Source organism: Aphis gossypii, chromosome 1 (genome assembly GCF_020184175.1).
Source record: "Aphis gossypii isolate Hap1 chromosome 1, ASM2018417v2, whole genome shotgun sequence".
Taxonomy (NCBI): Eukaryota; Metazoa; Arthropoda; class Insecta; order Hemiptera; family Aphididae; genus Aphis; species Aphis gossypii.
Window position 1 is genome coordinate 49605256 of NC_065530.1, and position 22698 is coordinate 49627953.

General features: G+C 31.3%; 2 protein-coding genes across 4 annotated transcripts in view; one reads left to right on the forward strand and one right to left on the reverse strand.

The window, feature by feature from the left end:
- Window positions 1-1176: 1176 nt before the first annotated feature.
- On the forward strand, window positions 1177-4696 carry LOC114132497 (cytochrome P450 18a1). Its single transcript, XM_027997966.2, has 5 exons — window positions 1177-2011; window positions 2635-2756; window positions 2973-3670; window positions 3770-3945; window positions 4061-4696. The coding sequence occupies exons 1-5, from the start codon at window positions 1654-1656 to the stop codon at window positions 4243-4245; spliced, it is 1539 nt and encodes a 512-aa protein (XP_027853767.1). The 5' UTR covers window positions 1177-1653; the 3' UTR covers window positions 4246-4696.
- Window positions 4697-8525: 3829 nt separating this feature from the next.
- Window positions 8526-22698, reverse strand: part of LOC114132491 (cytochrome P450 306a1) — a 45392-nt gene continuing 31219 nt past the window's right edge. For 2 of the 3 annotated variants that reach the window (XM_027997957.2, XM_050201812.1), the window contains 7 exons: window positions 15095-15121; window positions 11854-12225; window positions 11260-11405; window positions 10966-11165; window positions 10588-10882; window positions 9110-9440; window positions 8526-9024 (listed from right to left, as the gene is read on the reverse strand). In XM_027997957.2, the coding sequence (XP_027853758.2) occupies window positions 8831-9024; window positions 9110-9440; window positions 10588-10882; window positions 10966-11165; window positions 11260-11405; window positions 11854-12166 (1479 nt within the window). In that variant the 5' untranslated portion in view covers window positions 12167-12225; window positions 15095-15121 and the 3' untranslated portion in view covers window positions 8526-8830. The remainder of the gene's footprint in view (window positions 9025-9109; window positions 9441-10587; window positions 10883-10965; window positions 11166-11259; window positions 11406-11853; window positions 12226-15094; window positions 15122-22698) is intronic. The other variant, XM_027997959.2, reaches the window with a different exon arrangement.

The following is a 22698-nucleotide window of genomic DNA, read 5'->3' on the forward strand; positions in this document are numbered from 1 at the left end:
TTCCCATACGTAAACACAAACAAAACAATATAATAGACTCGTTTTGTGAAAATGACCGTTAATATAATAATACATAGGTATATAAATGTCTAAAGCGAAAGTTCCCAATCTCAACTTGCCGTTTCTGGTGTCCTATGTTCTGGTTATTTATTATTATTATATATCCCTCTATTTGGTTTTCTAATGAACTATTTAAACGACTAAATAACATCATTTTTAGAGTTCTCGAGAATACGTCGAAAAACATATCGGAATTAGAAGCAAAAAAAAAAAAAAACACGCACATGCACGCACTTACGTACACACACACACACACACACACACACACATACACACATATACTTATACATATTATACTGAACAATACATTATTATTATTTATGTGTACGGCGTGAAATATTGAAAAAAAAAAAATCAAAAATAACGTTCGTTCGAAATACATGTGTTGTGGGCGCGGCACGGTTTGCCGTTGGGAGGATCTACAAGTGTGCATGTGTATGTATACGCGAGTGAAATAAATAAATAATCCGGTGGTCGCGGTGTGCGCCGGCCCAACGCTCAGCCGCGTCTGTCCGCGCGACGACCGTCGGGGCCTGGCGAAACTCGCTCTTTGAGCCGTCTTCGCCGCGCGCTGAGAGTAGGGACCGCGACTCGTGCGCGCGCTCGCATGTGTGTGTGCGTGTGTGTGTGTTCGAGTGTCGGTGTGTGAGTGAGAGAGTGTGATAAAGAGAAAAAAACACCGTACGGGTACGTCCTGTTGTGCACGATAGAGAGGAAAAAAAAGTGAGATATACGAAAAAAAAAAAAAGGAAGGAAATCTCGAACGCTCTCGCGCTCCTCCTCCGCCGCCGCCCCGGATCGCGGGTATCCCCCTACAATCGGTCGCGCGCTGGTCTGAGAGAGAGAAAACAACAACAAAATATTTAAAAAGAAAGAAAACACACACTCACACACGTGCAGATATACACCATACCAATACAGGTACACGCACACACACACCTGTAAATACACCTGTATATAGTGTATACCCGGGCGTATATAATATAATATGTATTATACGAGGTGTACCTACCTCGCGCACACGCACGCCCGCACGCACGTACACGCACACGCCTATCCCTACTATATGGGCTTTCGACACCCCGATATATTATAAAAGACCAAAAGAAGTACTCTCCCACGATTATTTTCAAAAGTGATCCCAACTCTTCGATGCCGACGCACGCGTCTCTTGCGTAAATACTGGCTGCAGAGTACACACTATACGTATATCACATATCATATTATACATTATCCACCATCGCCGACACCATCACCAACACCATCATCATCGTCATCATTATAATAATATTATTTATAAATTATTATATTAATATTGTTTTGTGTACCTACTGCACTTTCGCGAACTCGCCGTTATCATTGCAGTCGGGAGTGATTTTTTTGAAAAGAATAAAAAACCGTCTTTTCACACAATATTATAATATATTATATTATATTTTATATATCGATCCGATATATACGTATATATAAATATTTTAATATTTTTACCGTCCGCCGTACAAACGCTGCCCAATACACTATATCTCTTCGCCCGTTTGACCGTCTTGTTCACACCCGGTCCATCGGCTCTCCGCGCGGCGGAGGCGGTGCGAGATGACGGCCGAGATCATGTCCGAAGGCGGCGGATACAGCCGCGAACTGTGGCTGAACGCGGTCGCAGCGGCGCTGGGTCTGACCTACTCGGCGTACCAGCAGCTGCGGGCCGCCAGGACGCTGCCACCCGGGCCGTGGGGCGTACCGTTCCTGGGGTACGCGCCGTTTTTGTCCAACCACTGCACGTACCTCAAGTACAATGAGCTTGCCCGCCGGTACGGGCCCATATGCTCGTTCACGCAGCGCGGAAACACCGTCATACTGCTCAGCGACCACAAGCTCATCAAGACCGCGTTCGACATGAAGCAGATCACCGGTCGTCCCAACGACGGGTACATGGACATCATCGGAGGATACGGTAAGTCGCTGTTTAAATAAATTATATTTATAATTTTTGATAATAACGCTCGCGAGAAATCGACGGACGTAGGTTTTTTGATTTCTGATATAATATCACAACGATACGACCGATGTAATATAATATAATATATTGTACCGATTATAAAATTGTTATAGTAATTTTTACCACGGGTTTTTTTTCTCGTCATCGTTACATCGTAAATCGACTTTTTAAACGCGTATCATTAATATTATAATACTATGTTGTGTGCCGATGTAAGCTATTAATTTTTTTTTTTTGTAAAGTTTTTATTCAAATAAAATATACACGCGTGTCCTCGAGATGACGAGATATCATGCACGTTGAATATAATATTTTGAAACTATGTCGCAATTTTTTTTGACATACTATACGCCGGCACAATATTAATTATTAAATAATCACGTGGCCCGTACTGTTGCTACTGCTACTACTATAATACTGCAACTATTACTACTACTACTTCTACTACTACATTACACAACGTGTGCGGACACGCGAATAATGGCTAGAATAATAATAATAATAATAATAATAAAATACTGTGTGTCATTTCCATACCGACCAGACTTGTTATTAGAAACGTTACTTTTTATGTATAGGAGCGGTAAATAGCACTGGGAAGTTATGGGAGTCGCAAAGGAAGTTTTTGCATTTAGTACTTCGACATATGGGGATGACGTTCACGGGCCACAACAGGTTGAACATGGAAAACAGAATAATGGTAAGTAACGTTATACCATTAATACATATTATATATTTATATATTATATTTTACCTCGTAATAACTAATATTGTACACGATGATCGATTTTTCGAAATTTTAAAATAATTAAATTGAGCGCAGTAGGATATAATAAACTGACGTTTGTAAATTAATAAAAAATGTTTAATTATTATGTATACTTATTGTTATTAATTAGTTTTTTGCTTTACACAGATCGAAGTATCAACGTTAACGGAAACATTTCACAAGGCCTGTGGTAAACCAATCGATCTAAATGCCGGTTCGTTGTGCCTGGCCATCACCAACGTGATTAGTTCATTGACGATGAGTGTTCGATTCGAACCGAACGACCCGCGCTTCGAGCGGTACATGCACATGGTCGACGAAGGTTTCAAGCTGTTCGGCATGTTGAGGCCGGTGAGTTTGTTTTTGCCTAGACGTCATATTAACGACGAACGAAACATACAGGAAAAAATCAAGAATAACCATCGAGAAATCGCCTCATACTTTCAAAATATTATCGAAGAACACAGGAGTACATTCGATCCTAATTGCATTCGAGACCTGGTCGACGCTTATCTGCTGGAGATAAATCGCTCACAAGAAGCCGGCACGATGGACCAATTATTTCAGGGTTTAGATCCGAACAGGCAGGTTCAGCAAATTCTCGGTGACTTGTTCTCGGCCGGCATGGAGACTATTAAGAATACGATTTTATGGGCCATGGTGTACATGCTCCATTATCCGGATGTGATGACCAAGGTACAAGAAGAGATCGATTCGGTTGTGGGTCAATATAAATCGCCGGTGTTGGACGATTACCCCAATTTACCATATACACAGGCCACCTTATACGAAGTACTGCGGAAATCGAGTATCACGCCTTTGGGCACAACTCACGCAACCACCAGGTAAATTGTTTATTCTCGTTTCGTATAATATGTAACACAGTTGTCAAATATTTTATTATACGGGCGAGCATTTCACGAAGTATTGTATTGTTTTAACAGTGATGTAACACTCAATGGTTATCATATACCGACTGGCGCTCAGATCATACCTTTACAACACTTTGTACACAACGATCCAAACTTATGGGACGAACCGGAGGCATTCAAGCCGGAGAGATTTATAAATGCCGAAGGCAAAGTGAAAAAACCCGATTGTTTTTTACCTTTCGGAGTTGGTAAGATATTATATTTTTTTTCTGAGTACATAATACACAATATAATGTGAATAATAAATGTATTATATGTTATATGAAATGATATTTATGAAATTTTTTTTTTTTTTTATAAAAGGTCGGAGAAAATGTCTGGGTGAAACGTTAGCTCAAATGGAACTATATTTGTTCTTTTCAACCTTGTTACACGAATTCGATGTATGTCTACCAGATGGTGACGAATTGCCTAGCATGGACGGCCAAGTCGGTATCACACTAACTCCACAATCGTTCAAGGTCGTTATGAAAGCACGCAACAAATAGATTTTATCTAATTTTTTTATTCTCAGATCCTCTTATTTAGGTTGTTTATGTATTTTTAATGGAATATTATGTATTTATTAGAGTAATATTCCATAGTAATTGTTTAGTTTAAAAATGGTTTATTATTTATTTACCAATTGTACGTGGTTCCCTATAAATTATATACACATTTTCTAATATTTAATTTAAAACCATACTATTTATTGATTAGCTAGTTTAGTTTAATTTATACTGTTATGTAAAATAACAATTTTATTTGTTTATTTAAAGTAGTTAGAAGTGCATGTTTTCCTATTGATATGTTTATGTACTTAGTGCCATATACCATTTTTTGTAAAAATGATTTGATGTAGTGCTTTATTTTGTATTAAAGTATAATTGTTATTTTTTTTTGATATATTACCAATGTACAATCAACCTATTAAAATTAAATGTTAAATGTTATTGTCAATCTCTTGTTATACTGATTTACTTCAGGGGGACTATTCATGCAACTAATACGACACGAATGATATCTTATTTGACTAAGTATCATTAAGTCATTTTAAATTTAAGGTACCCGCTGACAAAAATTTTTTTTTTATTATCCATTTCATTGTTAAATATCACATGTTTCTAAAGCATATATACTTAGATTTTATATGATAAATTTCAAGTAAAAGTGAGTGAGAAAGTACTTTAAACCTGTAAGAATTTACACTGCTGAGCTAATAATATAAGACATACCTACAGTTATAAATAAATAAATATACCTGTGTGTGTGTGTGTGTGTGTGTGTGTGTATGTGTAAATATTTAGTACCTACATCTATGGTAAAATTAAACTTTTTAAGTATGTATTATGTCAATGTATTCACAACTATAAATGCTAAACAAATATACGGTTTGTAGAGTTAAAATACAATAATTAATATTGTCGTTGTAAAAAAAAAAGGTTATATGGCTGTTAAGCCTATAAAAGATGCTCGCCTGTTTCCAACTACTGAAAGCAATGATGAATTCGTTGTATTCAAAAAGCAATTCTGAGCAAATTTTAGTTTACATATTATGTTTATAATTTTAGTTCAATTCAAAGAACAATATTATAGTCATTAAAAATTTAACATTTTAACTATATTTTAACTAATTATTAATTATAAAGTAAATAAATTGAAAATGTCAATTTTCAATACTGAAAATCATAAAATACCATTCAAATAAATCTAAAGAATAACTTCATACAATTAAAAAAAAAAAATTATTATCTATCGAATTATCCGGTATTTACATAATTAAAATTAAAAAAATAATTATTATTGAGAATTTTTAGTTCTAGTTAGAATCATAATATATATTACATTTCCAGGTCTAAGTATATAAAAATGTCAAATTGAAAATTTTACATTAATAAAACCGAAAGAAAACAAAATAATAACCGAAATTAAAAATGCGTTGTCTCATAATAATATTTCAATGTTTTGTTCACAATACGAGAAATTTTCTTAACGCTTAAGCAAGTAAATTGTCTATGACCCTTTTTAAAATACTTTATAGATAACATTTATAATCGACAAAGTATGTGGTTGCTCAATACTTTTATGAAGAATTCATTGTATATTAGAAGATAAATATACGTTTAAGAGATAAACATCATCACTTTTAAATCAAAATCTACTCTTAAATCGTAACCTCAAGTTGTATGTATTTGTTTATAAATCTCTACTATATTATCGCAGCGCATTGAACATATTATACACTTAAGGTTTTGGAATTTATGACAGCGAAATAACTAAAATATGTACATAATGTAAATAAGTAACTATATTTTCTATTTTGAAGTATTTTACCTAAGGGTTAACAAAATCATGAATACATTAATAATTTGTCTTCTAAAGCAATGTATACTTATACAGAAGACGAGAACTCTTAAATAATTTTTAACTAAACTATTACTAAGTAATAGCTTAATAACTAGGTATCTAATATGTATACTAATCTGTATATAATTAAATGAAAATTAATGTAAGTATTAAATGTGGAACATTTTCTAAATTTGTTATTTTGCCTACTTATAAATTGTGTTACATCATTGTGACAATATAACATATATATTCGAATACGTATAGGTGTTCTGTATGTATAATTTATATAAAAATTACTATATTAAATTATTGGAGTTATTTAGTTTAGTATAACATCAATTATATTTTTATGGCAGACGGCAGTGTAACGGTTTTAAGAGAATTTAAAAAACAAAATAGTGGAGTGTTAAAGTATTCATAGAAAGTATCTATTAGATACCTAGTAATTATATTTTAATGTTGCTATTATAAATTTTGCATTTTAATCGACCTCTAATAAGTACCTACAATACAAGTACATCGTTAGAAAAGTCAATACAAATAAAACAGCTTTTTTATTTTATGGTATTTCAATACATCATGTATAAAATAAATATTATTGTTACGTATTTTGAGTTTAAAATCTTTACTTAATAAAAGTTTTAATAAGAAACAGCTAAAATAGCTAATATTATCATTATTTTAGTAATTTTTAAAGAAAAAACATAATTTTCGCGAAAATTCATTGGCATCTTTTCAAATTACGTCCTTAACATTATAACTTTATAGGTATTGAATATCTGTTCTCCGACCTTCCGCCTAATATTACCAATAATTTTAATAATGTGAATTTGTATAATATACTTGTAATAAATGGTGTCTCATTCTTTGTATAATAAATTGTATTTGTATGAGCAAAGTTTATGAAATTTGTGTAATTTTTAAAATAAAGAAATTTAAAATTATTATATACTGTGTATAAATATGTATTATTAATTGAAACATAAAATTAATTTTACTATAATTAACGCATATGGTATGCACAGTCGAATATGTACACTTATAATAAATGGTATAAAATGATAAAATATAACAAAAAAATAATATTTTTGTATCATTATTCATTATTAGGTACCAATGACAGATAAAAATTAAATAATTAAGTATATAGTACGCATCATCATAAATCACAGTACTTACCTAAACCGACATTTGCGCATTTTTATATATTATACTGTTTATAGATTAAAAAAAAACAATATGTTCCAATAATATTATACAGTACTCGTAAATTTGTAAATCGTAATTTTATACAACACATAACATAACCCTAGTGGCCTACCTAACGTGTATAAATGTATATAATACGAATGAAAAATGTCTTGTTTTTTTAATACTCATTTGGGTTATTGGGCGAAAAAAACCTGTTATTTAAATTTAACCATCGGCGACTATTTTAAAGATAATAAAGAAAAGATTTCAATACTTTTCGTCAAATAAAAATAGGTATATAATATAAAAATGATACTATATAAATCGCTTCTTACAAATATTATTCTTTGCCATCCCTTAAATGGCCTAAATCATAATAATAGGTACACCATCTGCAAATAATAAAAGTATATTTAAAATTTTAAATATTGTTCCAACCGATGAGACGGAAAAAACTACTGATTCGTACAAACGTATAGCGTATTATGTTTTGTTGGTTTTTTTTTCAAAGCACTTTTTAACCAAGTCACTAAATGTTTAAATGTTTTAAAGCAATATTGATTATTCGTTTTTTTGATTAAAAACCGATTTTTAAGGTAAGATTATGATTATATCTCGATAATATGCAAATTCGTATTATTTGTGCATTTTAAATAATTGTTGAACTCTCTGCTTGTATGAATTACAAGTTATTACTTATAGCGTAAGAGTATAAACCGATTGTATGTCGTTTTCAATTAATTTACCACCTAGCACGTTGCTGATATTTGTTTTATCATCATAAATAATTTGGAAAAATAATAAAAATTATCATGAATAATTATGATAATTGATAATTATTATAAAACCACTAACTGGTATACACCATGAAGCGTAGTAAATACAGTCAATGTAACCTATATACATAACTGACCAGACCGGTCGTGTTCACGTTATTAATAATTACTCATTATGTACCCATAGTATTACAATTTAATTGAACATTACACTTCCTACATTAATAGAATAATTTTCCCGCCAGAAGAGTACTACACATATCATGAATTATTAATTAATCTGTTTACAAACACGGATAAAACGAGCGAAAATCGTTCGCACACGCACACACTCACTCATACATTCACTCATTCACTTCTTTTTAGATGGATATAAAGTAGTAGGTACCACATCATAATATCATCATCATAAGCGATTAATTCGTTTTACTTATGTGCTGCAGTTATTATAATTACGATTTATTCGATACAAATTTTAAATAATTGGTAATTTTGATTTTTATTTGCAAAAGAACGAACAAATATTAACGATTACACCGATAGATTCAACGAAAACGTTGCAGTACATCAATATCATATAAGAAAATATAATACCTGTGTGAAATTACCGTTTATAGTTATTAATATATAATTATAGTGGTTTAAAAAATATACATTTGAACATTAGGCGAATATCTCACTCATAAGCCATAATAATTAAAATGTTGTATGTTTTTATAAAAAATTTATTTAAAAATCATTGTAATCAATTTAAAAACAAATTGCACACCAATTTATCCTAAATTCGAGATTTAAAAACGATGTTGTGCGTAGCCGGACTGAGCGTTATGCCAAACTCCCCGTCCATGATGGTGTTAATTTCTTTTTCAGATAAACCGTCTTCCATGGAAACATTGAAATTATGAATTATATTTGCACCGAATAAATAGAGTATCCAATAGGAAAGCGTATCTCCAACACAAGCTCTTTTACCTAAAAACAAGATTACGCATTGACTATTGGGGTTCAATAATTAAAAAAAAAAAAAAATGAACGTTTCTAACTAGTAATTACTAACCGGCTTGAAATGGCATAAATGCTTTGTTGTTTATCATATTTCCCTCGTCGTCTAAAAATCTTTTCGGTTGAAATGTTAGAGGGTCCGTCCAATATTTTTCGTCGTGGTGCATTGCCCACTGCAGTGGTAAAACCATGGTCCCTTTTGGTATGCGGTATCCCTCAAGTGTAATTTCGTTGTTGACCGATCGAGGTATTCCAGATGGAGCTACCGGCCGTAATCGCATCGTTTCAGATACACAAGCTTTTAGCAATGGAATGTTTTCAATTTGCTCTAAGTCTATTATCCCGCCATTTGTGCACACAGAATCCAATAATGTCTGTAATTCATTCTAAAAGTGTTTTATTTTATCAAATGGTATCAAGAAAACGTTATCAGTAATTTTTTATTAGCCCATCTATTACACAATATGGTTTAGAGTTTAGACCTTTATATGTAAGTGACATTTTATTACACACATATCAAATCTATCTTATAAATTTTAATTAATTATCATCATTTATTTTAAATAGATGCAAGTATAATTAAAATTATATGCTGCTATTTAATTAACTTCGAGGTATTTTGAAAGTAATTATCTACATTTCATTTTATTGTTCCTAAAAAATATGTCCATCAGAGTACCTATCATTAAAAGTTCATGTAATATTAAATATTGAAAACGACCATATTAGAAAAAAAAGCAAATAAATAATTTAAATTTAATTTAATAACATTAATTATAATTGTACACCATAATTCATTATATTTATTATTTACATATATACGAGTGTAGTTAACCTACAAGTAGTAGTTTATAGTAATATGTAGATGAGGTTATACCTGTATTTTATTATTTTCTTTGCATATTTTATTATAATATAATATATGAATCACACGCATGGATAAAAAAAGGTAGGCATATGTATTATTATGCTGTACATTAAGCGTCAAAAGGGTCACTATTATATGTATACTATATTTGAATTTAATGATATATCATTGTACACGAAAAACAATTCTGAGCAGAAACGACCTAACGTACTTATAATTTATAAGTTCACAAAGTATATTTCATAATGTTTTTTTTGATATGCTCGGATAGCTAATTTATTTTACTTATAGTTATTCGATAGCTATGATAAAATATTTTTCTAAAATATTTCATTTATTTTATTACTAGTATTTTTTTATTATAATAATATATATTTAATATTTATAGGTATCATATAGAATCATACTATCATATTATATAACTCAAAATTTAATATTTTTCTGTAATAATTACCGTTAAACAGTAAAAATAGACTCATAATATATAAACAAATAATATCGTCGCGTCTAGTAAAATACTAAAATTCATAGTTATATACTATATACTTAACGTACAGGATGCTTGTAATATTTATAAAAGATCATTATTCATTATAATATACATGGCTACGCATAAAATATAACTAAATTCCAGTATTAATATTAAAATAATATGTGATTTTTACCTGTATTTCTTTATTTAAAGCCATGTATAGAAGAAACCATCTTAGAGTATTCACGGAAGTTTCTACACCAGCACCAAAAAGATCAGACAGAAGAAAACAACATTGTTTTTCAGTGAAGAAATGGGAATCTTTGTTGTTTGTTCTTTTTATCATTTCTTTCATGAACATGGCCATTAGATCGTCACTTTCATTGATTTCATTGCCTCGTTTCTCCATCAATGTTTTGTAAATGCAATGCGTATTTTTAACTCCCTCGATTACTTCAAAAACAGTATTTTTGTACTTAGGTATTATCCTAAGAAAATTACATCAATAAATATTATTATAACACATAATTATTATACAGATATCACACGAAAAATTATATTAATTTCTAACTTCAACATTGGTAAAACACTCAATGGAGTAGCTATAGCAAATTTTTTGGATCCATCTTCAGCTAAATTTCGTAAATAAACCCAATTAGGGTCATCTTCTGGCCAAGCTTTACCCAACACTATGAGATTTATGAAATCTCCTATTTGTACTAGAAAAAACGTTCCTGTATCAATGGGACATGTATTTGACTCTCGTAATTTCTAAAAAAAATATATACATTCAATTATTAATTATATTTAGTAAAATATAATACGTTCAAATAATTTATGATTATCTAGTATAAATCAGTGTTACCGATATTGTAGTAGACACGGCGTCGGCAATAAGTAGTTGTAAGTTATTTTTCTTCTCCCCGAACTTCGACACGCCAATTACCTTAAGCCAATTGCAAACAAATTTTCGCTGTTCTTTCCAAAGAGGTCCGCGTGTAAATATCAGACCTATTCATTATTAAATTTATCTAAATTACAAAATAGCTTATAAGAGCTACAATCACTACTATAGTAGAGCGTTGATTATGTGTATATAAATTATTCACACTACAATTTTTTTTTAAAAAGATGCATTTTAATTTTATATTTTTAAATTAGTTATTTTTCATAATTATAACAATACATAATAATATATTATATTTATTTTATTATATTATACTTATGTATTATATATACAGTAGGTATATTAGTTTTATTTTTTAGTTATATAAAACATTTCAATTCTTGTTCATTAATAAAATAATACATTTTTAATCATTTTTTGATTTTTCGCATCTTCCTCAGTCCCAATTAGTGCGAATAATCGACTATCTACTGTATATTATAATGAATAGTTAAAATGAATAGTTAAATGCTATTTAACCCAGTTTAAGCCATTTGCGATATAGATACTTACCATGTTCTTGCATGATTTCGTTGATAACTTCAAAGTTAGTGCGGTCTGCCAGTTCGTTCCGTGCTAATGCCATTCTAACTAGTGTCGGCTCCGACATAACGACTGCAAAATGTTTTCCCATTTGAATACTGTAAATCGGTCCATACTTATAAGCCAGGGCCGTCAAAGTTTTGTAAGGTCTTTCAGGATCTAGCCACGGAAGATAACCGAGAATTGGAACACCCCAAGGACCTGGGGGTAAGTTTTTGTTGGAACGCCATAGATATCCAGCATACAACGCACCAAATAATATTACACCAATGATCCAAAACATAATTTAAGTTCCTTTAATACGATTCAATAGATATATAATTGTAGTAAAATAATTGATACCTACAAAATTATAACTTTAGATTAGTAAATATTTTTATTGTTACACATAAATATTACAGTACCCGATGCTAAGTCTTAAAAACTTACAATTAGATAATAACAATGCAACTTACGATACAATTAATTAAACTAAAAAACCTATAACATTTTATAATGTTTATTTATTTAGATAAATAAACAGAACATTTAAAATCTATAAAATTGAAAACAATTTAAATTATGTAAATTTGGTGTGAAATCACAATATAAACTGAATATAGAGTGGGAAGGATTATTGGATAGATACCTGTCTTTACAATTTTATAGATTCTTTTTATATTTATCATGCAAGATAAATCAATAAATTGACAAATACAGTAATATATCATAATATATTATACACTATACAGTAATAAATTGTTGGTCTTAGATTCTGGGTTCCAAAAGTTTTGTGAATACGTGGTCGAAATGAATTAGAAAAAAAGTCATTTGTATATTTTATAGATGTCTTTTAGTTTTCTTTACAAGCAAATAATATTATAATATATAAGTATAAACTAACGAATAATACGCGCCACGCGATCTATTAATGTATACGACATAGTTATTATAATAAATTATTACTATATGCTATTAAAATTAATTAATAGGTACAACAGATGGCTGTAAAACTGTAGATTGAAATTTATATATATATATATATATATATTTTACACAGCATTATACATTTGTTTTGATTAAATGATTTAACTATCAATTTTTCATAAAGAATAACAACAATTATGATTTATGTGATGTTACTCTAATTGTTTGTATGGCGAAAAATGTCAGAATAATGACAATATAAAGCGAGTGTGGTTCATAACCTAGGTACGCATTTGCGAGTATACATTTTTCTATATTTGACCACTGCATGCCTACATGATACACATTAGGTACTTATTGTCTATCGTCGAATGAGATGATTTTATGTTATGTTTATCTTTATTGCTTTCAAATGCAATATTGAATAATAATATAATTATAAGCTAACACAAGCAAAACGCTTGCGGGGTAGTATCATTTAATACTGGGGCAGTAGTTATAAATGTAAATACTACTGCCCACCCGAGTCCTGCTGCAGTATGTCACACTGAGTTATTTTTTTCTTTATTTTTTAATGTGTACACCGCGAGCGTATTCCGTTCACGACACATTTCGACCTTTTATATTTTATTTGTATATAGTTTTTTTTTACCTTCCCCGTGTTTTGATCGCGTCCCGTTCAAAACTGGTTGTAAAGTGGAGCATATTTATTATATTATTATTCGATTGCGTCCCAAATGCGGGTGAACGAAAAAAAATGTATACAAACTATACAGAATGTGTCCGGCGGGTACGGTACGGGAGAAAAAAACAGATTTCAAACGGTATATCTATACGATTGCGAAACGACATAATATTATATAGAATATGCAAAGAAATGTAAACACTAAACTCTTGAGTCCGGAATATTCAAATCTCAGCATTCTTTGCTGCAGACACACAAAGGGAACACTATACATATATATTTTTCTTTCAAATATATTTTAGGTATAATACTATTAACTATTTCAAAATCTAATACAGAAGAACTATAAAGTAAGTTAACATAAAATACATAATATATTATATTCCACATGTTTTAACATTTGCATGCAGTATGCACAATGCACATTCTATGTATGATTAAATTATTGTCTTGTACATTTTAAAATTGTATTGCTATTGGGCTAAGATGTACATATCTTTAATATCGTTTAAGTACTTTAAATACTTAATTGACATTTTAAGTTGGGTTAGAAATTCGATTTGAATCGGTTAAATTCAACCGAATCTACGTACTTCTGTTAAAAAAATGTAATACCAAATAAACCTGCAGCGTAATTTGCAAAACATACAATCCGCATTTTAATATTTAATAAATTTATATAGTATTTAGAATATTCAAGTATACTAATGGATCATATTTTAAAATGGAACTGTAATATATTTTCAAACGAGAATCACATATTTTACTATAAATTTATTTTTAGATTTAAAAGTGTCTAAAAGTTAGCCTTGCGAAAATAAATAATATAATATATTTTTAAATTAAGAGTAGTACCTACCCATCAATTTTAATAATAACAGTAATAAGTTAAAAAAAAAATTTGTTTAACTATTTGTCCACTTAAATTTTTTTCAGTAATTTTAAATACATAATGTTTTAATAAATAATTAAATATTGACATTTTCAAATATTTTATGATATAGTTTGTATATTATTTTATATATTGTGTAAAGGGTAAAGGCAACATTGTCTAACCAAATTTATAATGACTAGTCATTATTATGATTAATTTTCAACATTGACGGCGTAATATAACATTATATATATATTATACATATTTTCAAAAAACATTATTTCATTAACAATTTACAACCAAAAAGGGGGTTTTCATATTCTGAAAAAAGGTTTATATTATCATGTGGTATATATAAATAGTGAATAGGTAATACGTATACTTATTCAAATACGAAATTCAAAATTTTAATGAAGTCATATCTCAAACATATTAATGAAAAAATATAGATACTCGCAATTAAATTTCAATTCCTGAGCTAAAAAAGAGTTATCTACTTACAGAAAAAAAGCATTGATAAGTGAGCCGAAAGCGGCGACCGGAATGATTTTATCCGTAAAACCACATACGTATTAATATTATTACTAGGTACAGTATTTCACTTAGTTATAAGCTTCTCAAAGACTAAAACGTCTTTAATATAATATATAATAAAAAAAAAAATTCGATAGAGTTTATTTAGTATACTCGTAAATGCTTAAGTTAAATCTATAGAACAAAATAAATGGAGTTCATTAAAAACTTACCCGTCAGTAAACGGTGGTTTTTGATTGCAGTTGTAGTGATCTCTCACTATCGTTTATAAATGAGTGCTTGACATCTGCAGTTGGATCAAGTTGTTGGGAAAAGATTACGGTTTTTAAAAGTGAGACAAATACACAATGTTAATACAAGAGTTTATTAAAATTAAAGTTATAATTTGTTACAATAAAAACAAGTGTATAAGAATTTGAGGACAGCACGTTAAGTAGCTGCCCGAGAAAAAGTTAATCTTAGCAATTCGGACATAGACTAGCTCTATGCGAATGTGAAACTAATTCTAAATTTTAAGACGGACAGAGACCTGTATTTATATGGTTCTCTGTACCCCCTGGTTGTACATGATAGAGACTAGGAAATGGACAAAAAGGTGTGTTATAGAATGTTGTCATCGTAGCTGCAAAAGTGGTTTTGCGCCCAAGACACTTGACACTGGATTGGACTTGTTGTTGTGCTATTAAATCAAGGCGTGCGCATCTATGAATTATGTGCATGGCTTGATTGTCAAAAAGTGTTAAATAAAAGTCGTTTGTGACTGTGTTTTCCCATACGCTTTGATTCTTGGAAATTGCCATCAGAATTAATTGCGTATCGCTACGAGTATGCTAATAAAATATTTAAAAGCGAAGGACATTGTAGTACATGTAGATAAGTTAAAATAGAAAAGAAAAATAGTGAGACGACTCCGGCGGCTTACTACATTCCTCCCCTCGAAGCTGGAAGTCCCCGACTTTCTTACTTAAAACCGTAAGGTTGTAAATTTGCATAGTGGGGCTCCGGGCTATTTCTTGCTGTAAGTGGAAATTCAATTATGTCTTCGTTTTGATTTCTTGTTACTGGTGGATTAAGCTCTTGGCTTTCTTCTTGAGTATGTTCTGAAAATTGGGTTTTGCATTTTTCCGTTAATTTCGTCTTTATGCTGTGTATTATCATCAGTGTCATAATTATAGCGACAAAACTTATGGTTATATATAATGCATAGTTAAACATTTGTTGTATGTCTTGAATTTCCTTGATTTCTATGTTGATTTTGCTTTGACTGTCCAATTGATTTTTTGAGTTAGACACTAAGTGTAAGTCGTCCATGTTATTTGTTTTTACATGATAGTCTTTCATTAAACCGTTAGTCTCTGTTCGTGGTGAATATTGGTTACGATCTATTATTGATTTTGGATTAAAATCTGCGTATTCAGATCTGTAATCAATTTTTCCTGGTAATAATATGTCTCTTGTGGCGAAACCTTTGCAAGTTTCGTTTAAGTGTATTACTCCTACTCCTTCGATTGTATGGCTTGTTGATTCTTTGTCTTCATCACAGGTAACGAATAACACGTCATAGTTGGTTACGTATATCCATTCATTTTTGAATCTTTTTTTATGAAAGATAGTTGTACCGATTTGAACATGCATTACTTCACAATTGGTTGGAACTTTTGGTGGATCCTGTAATAGTAATACTTCGCATGTGGGTCTAATGTTACGAGGATGTAAAGGATTAATTTCAGGACATAATAGGAAGTCTCTAGCGTGTTTACAATGAGTATAGTAAAATTCATCATAGGTTGCATAATGTTCTTTAGACTTACTTATAGCTAGATACTTATTAATAGGTTTTATATAAACGCAATCGTTGCCAGTACATACTGGTACAGGTATTAAATTATATAAAATAAAATCATTTTGATAAATTAAAGGTAAAGAAATTATAAAAACTAGGTTGTCGTTAGCATAATAAATAGCAATATCTGAGAGTTTCACCAGTTCATAAATGTTAGTTATGATTAAGTCAGTGGGTAAATCAGTTCCCCCTGGTAATGATACTTTAATATCTTTAACGTGTTCTAATAACTCCTGTGGAGTTATTAAACTTGGGTGAATAACTCCTATCTTTGCTTGATGTATTATTTCTAGTAACGTATTTGTTTCCAATATATGTTTTGTAATTAATAGATTAACTTGTATAAAATGTTTTGTTAAGTAGTTTTTAACCTGTTGTTCATCTGTAATATTTGTTAATTCGTTTATTTCTAATGACATATTAACATATTTGTTTGTTCCTATATCATGGTTTAGTTGAACCACTTTAATTTGTTCTTTAATCAATTTAGATTGTGAGGTATTTTGTGCTACTCCTATGTTAAAGTTAAACTTTTTTATGCATTCTAAGTTACATATTCCATAAATTAACCTAGCTGCTTTTGCTGCGAATTTAAGAAGAGCATTACGTTTACTAATTACGTGTCCTATAGAATCTAAAACTTGTGTCTTTTGATGTTGTAAATTGTTAATTATGTCATCGGTTACAGTAAGTAGACCGTTACAGTTAAAGTTATCTGTTACTGGGTTATGCATATGTGTAACACATAATACTTTTGTTTTTTCAATCATAGTATTTATGTAGTCAAATTGTTCGTTATATTTAGTGAGACTAATATATGCAGTAAGGTCCCATTGAGAGGTTATAAGTTTCAACGGTCCGCGATTTTCGTAGTAGATACCGGAATGTTGAGTTAAATGTTCGTCTGTGAATCTTAATGTTCCCGACGTGAACGGTATCATTAACATTATTAGTCTGAAAGTTGTTTATGAAATTAATAAAACTGATTATTCATTTACTATATTGTTAAAGTAAATTGTTATGAACTACCTAATATCAGTTATTACTAAAAGAAAGTTGTATTTATATATAATATATATATTCCAAAAAGTAAAAATATTAAATAAAATTGTATTTAAGTAAAATAAAACCCAAAAATAATAAAAAATAATATACCCATTTCCATAAAAATAAATGCCAATATAAGCTGAGTTGGCTTAATAAAATAATGAATACGTATATTATATAAAGGAAATTTAACCACTGATGGCGTCATCTATCTGGACACTATATCTAAGTCGTAGATATCTAAACAGGCATCCAGACCAAATTACATCGGTTACGGGGTTATGTGCTTCTATGCACCCATGATCCCCTCCACAAGTTAGACCGTGTGCTTCTGTTAGACACAGCGCACGACCGTTTTTTGTTATATCTCCGATATAATGGGAAACTATAATTGTTTTTCCGTACAGTAGTTGTAAGTAAAATTTTCCGTTGGAGTCAACGTCCCATCCCCTCATTGAAAGAGCGATGTGCGGTACCCCTAAAGCGTCAAGTATTTTGATGTCTGTACTACCCTCCCATAGTACGATCACATCGTAATTTTTTATTAAGTTAAGTATTTGTTTTTTGGTTAAGTTAGTTTCAGTTGAGTGGTCCGAGTCATATATCTGGGCAAGTACTGGGTACAATGTTTTGGGTTTGTCTTTGAAAATTCTTACTAAATGGTGAACCATGTCTTTCCATTCTTTTGGCGTAACCGCTCTATTTTCTTTTAGTAGCAACGCGCGCCCTTCCAGTTTCGTTACTAGACCTGGCGAGTGTCGACCCATTAATGCTCCTGATATAAGAATTAAGTTGTCGCGCCCTAGATTCGTAAACTCGAAATCCATGACTGCGTATTGAATACTATAATTCATTATCCACACAAAAGAAAAAAATACTTATGTCAAAAAAAAAACAAAACACACAAAAAAAAAATAATAAAAATAAAATGAAGTAGAAATAGAAAATTAAATGAAAATAATAGACAGAAGGAAACAGATTGAGAGGTTTAGAACAAGACTAGATTACAGAAACGTAAGTCTAACATAGTCAAATATGTCTGTTGTGTCTTCGGCATTGTCTATATAGTTTTCAAGTAATGACAAAAAGGTTTTGTAAGTGGACGTTGGCTTTTTGTCATGTCGTGTGTAAAATGGTTTAGTGTTCTAGTTATGTTTAAAATTTCTTCAGCTGAAAAAGTTTGAAGTAAATTTTTGTTCGCTAGATCGATATGTTTTAATAAACAATTTGGTATTTCGTCGTGAACTAAAACATCAGCGTTGTGCTGTTCGCGTCCTATTACGGCGCTAAGTTCCTTTAGGAAAATATGTTGTTTAATTCTAAAACAGAAAAAAAAAAAAAAAAAAATTGTAGCGGATAGAAAAGTAGAGAGAAGAAAAAAAAAAAAAACTGAAAACTAAATGATTGTTAATATAGATTAGACTTATTGACTTGAACTTTGTTCATCGTCGTAATACCGTTTAACATTATTTTTATGAATACGATACTCGCGTCTACCTTTTTGTATTGTTATGTTTTCGTTGTCATGTACTAGTAACACTTCGTATGGCCCTTGCCAATTAAAGCTTAGCACGTTTTTCTTATTATGTTCTCTAATAAGTACTTTGTCACCTACGTGAAGTTCAATTTCGTTTAGAGATTTGTCATAGTAAGTTTTGTTTGTTTCTTTTTTCTTAATTAAATTGTCCCTAGCTATTTTATGAGCTTCCTGCATCATACGTTTAAGATCGAATACATAGTTATCGTAATTGTATTGTGGTTCTGGGTCTTTATTAAAGGCTGATGGAATATTTGGTTTAGTACCGAACACAAGTTCGTAAGGCGTAAAATTAGTTGAAGTGTGAACAGTTGTATTATAGCAAAAAGTTGCGTAACATAACAATTTATCCCAGTTGCTATCTTTATCGACAAAACTTCGTAGATACGTTTTTAACGTTTTATGACTACGTTCGAGAAAACCGTTTGTTTGTGGATGCCAAGCAGTTGTCTGTACCTTTTTAATGTCTAGTAGTTTACACATGCCCTTAAAAACATCGGATAGAAAGTTGGTTCCACAATCGGTTAGAATCGACTTGGAATACCATATGTGCATACGTAACATTCGACAAATGCTTGTGCTACAGTAGGTGCGTCCGTAGACGATAATGCTATGGCTAACGCGTAACGAGATAACTCATCTTGTAGTGTTAGTATATACATATTTCCTAATAAAGTTTTTGGTAATGGTCCTACTATATCTAGGCAAATGCGTTCGAACGGTTTTACTACTGTGCTGGTAATTAACATCGGTTGTTTTGTTTTATTATGGGATTTATTTTTCTGACAAAGCTCACAATTTTTAATATATCGTTTTACGTCTTTTTTAATATTACGCCAGTTATGGTTTATTTGGAGTCGCTTTACGGTACGCGATACTCCTGCGTGACCCCCTAGCGGCGAATCATGATGCTCGTAAATTATTTGTTGTTTTTCTTCTTCTGTATACTGTCTACCACTATATATTTTAACTACGATGTTTGTACCTTTAAAGATATATCTGAACATCGTTCTGATTCGTGCATAATTTGTTAAAGAGGACTGACCGTCTAATTTAATGGTTGAAAAGGCGGTTATGTCGTTGTTAATACAATACGTTTTAATGTCTACTATTGCTTGGTACACGCCCTCTGGTTCAAGAGGCGTGTTATGTGTTTTTAGCATATTATAGAAAATCATCAGAGGCAACGTATCGGAAATTACACAAAACCGGTTTTCGTCCGAAAATTGTATTTTATTAGAATTGACATTCTCTACGATACCTCTTACCTCGGAATGGGTTATTTTTTTGTCCCCCGGTATCGGTATAATTGTGGTTTCACTTTCAATGGCCTTGCTAATGCTGTCGTTAACCTCTACAATTTTCGAATTAAAAATCGGTTTGTCTTCCGCGGTTCGAAATTCTCCGAATGTTTTATTATCTACTGTTTGATCGGTTTGTATTACTCGGATACGCGATAAACAGTCCGCGTTTGAATGTTCCGGTCCTGCCCTGTATTTTATAGTATAGTCGTAATCAGCCAACTGTAATCGCCAGCGCATTAATTGAGACGATGCGTCTTTAATACCAAACAGGTATGTTAAAGGTCGATGGTCGGTGATTATGGTAAAGTGTCGGCCATAGAGATATGGTCTAAAATATTTCACGGCCCATACGATGGCTAACAATTCTTTTTGAATAACGCTATAGTTATTTTCGGCTTTGTTTAGTGTTCTACTCGCGTAAGCTATAGGTTGGTCATTAGGTACGTCCCCTTGAGAAAGTACGGCTCCTATGGCATATTGTGAAGCGTCAGTACACAAGTTAAATTTCCCTGCTTCCCAGTCTGGATAGACTAGCAATGGCGGGTTCATTAAAGCCTTTTTAAGTTCTTGGAAACTATGTTCGCAATTGTCAGTCCATGTAAATGGTACGTCTTTTTTAAGTAAGTAAGTTAGTGGTTTTGCTTTTTTTCGCAAAATTGTCGACGAAACGTCTATAGTAATTTAGTAGTCCTAGAAAAGATTTTATATCTTTCGCGTTTTTAAGCTTGGGATAATCTTTAATGCATTTTAATTTGTTAGGATCTGGTGACACCCCGTTTTCGTTAATTACATGTCCCAAATAGATAACTTCTTTCCGTAAGAAAGAACACTTTTGAGGTTGTAATTTTAATCTATGCACGCGCAGTCGATTGAAAACCTGTTCGAGTTTGTTTTGGTGGTCGTTTAGACTGGACCCATGTACGACGATATCGTCAAGATACGCTGTACACATTTCCTCTAGACCCATAAGAACGGATTTCATCGCGCGAGTAAAAGTAGCGGGTGCTGAACTTAGTCCAAATGGCATACGTAAATATTCGTAGTGACCCGATTTAGTGGAAAAAGCAGTTTTATGCACATCAGATGGTTCAATATTAATTTGGTGATATCCGGAAGCTAAATCTAGAGTACTAAAATATTTAGACGACCCCAGAGATTCGAGAATTTCGAGCAAGTTCGGCAATCCGTATGCTTCGTTCTCGGTGACTTCGTTAAGTTTTCGGAAATCTACACAAATTCGTAACTTGGGTTTCCCTGCCGAATCTAAATTCTTTTTCTTTACTACTACTAATGGAAAGTTAAATGGTGATTTAGAATCGCGTATTATATTACTATTTTTCATTTCCGTAACTTGTTTTTCGATTTCTTCTTGGTACGCCCAAGGTAAACGATACGGACGTATGTTAATAGGTTTTGTGCATCGCGGCGTGTTTATTGTATGTGTCACTACCTCTGTGGCACTTAAATAATCGCCGGGCAAGTAAAACAGGTCCGCGTAATTACAACAGAGCTCTAAAATATTATCGCGCTCCTCTTTGTTTAAATCGTTCGTGTTAAGTTCGTTTTTTAATTTCGTTATGCGATCCGTTTGGTCGTTATCTGCAAAGGATGCTTTAAGTACGGTTTCATAATACGGTTCCCATTCAATATGTCGTGTGGTTAGCTCGTCGATAATAAAAGGTTCCTCCGAAATATTTATTATATTGCTTATTATTGTATTAGTGCTAACCGGACTGATGCTATTTGCTATAATAACGTTTTCGTTGACGTCTTGTTTTTTTATAGTTATCGCGTCATGTTTAATATTTTCGTCGTTTTTAATTAGAAGTACACAGTTACTTCGCGGTGGTAATATAATATCTTTTAAACCGGTTTGTTCGGGTATGGTTAACGTATTTTTATTATAGTCCATAATGACTTTGTTTTGTTTTAAGAAATTTCGCCCGATTATACCTGATTCGTTTATTGGAAAATCGTCGAACACGACGTCGAATTTTACAAGGACGCCTACTTCGCTAATTTGCATAGTCGTCACTATAGTCCCGATCGTAAAAATAGGTGTTTCATTGATACCTTTGATAGTTC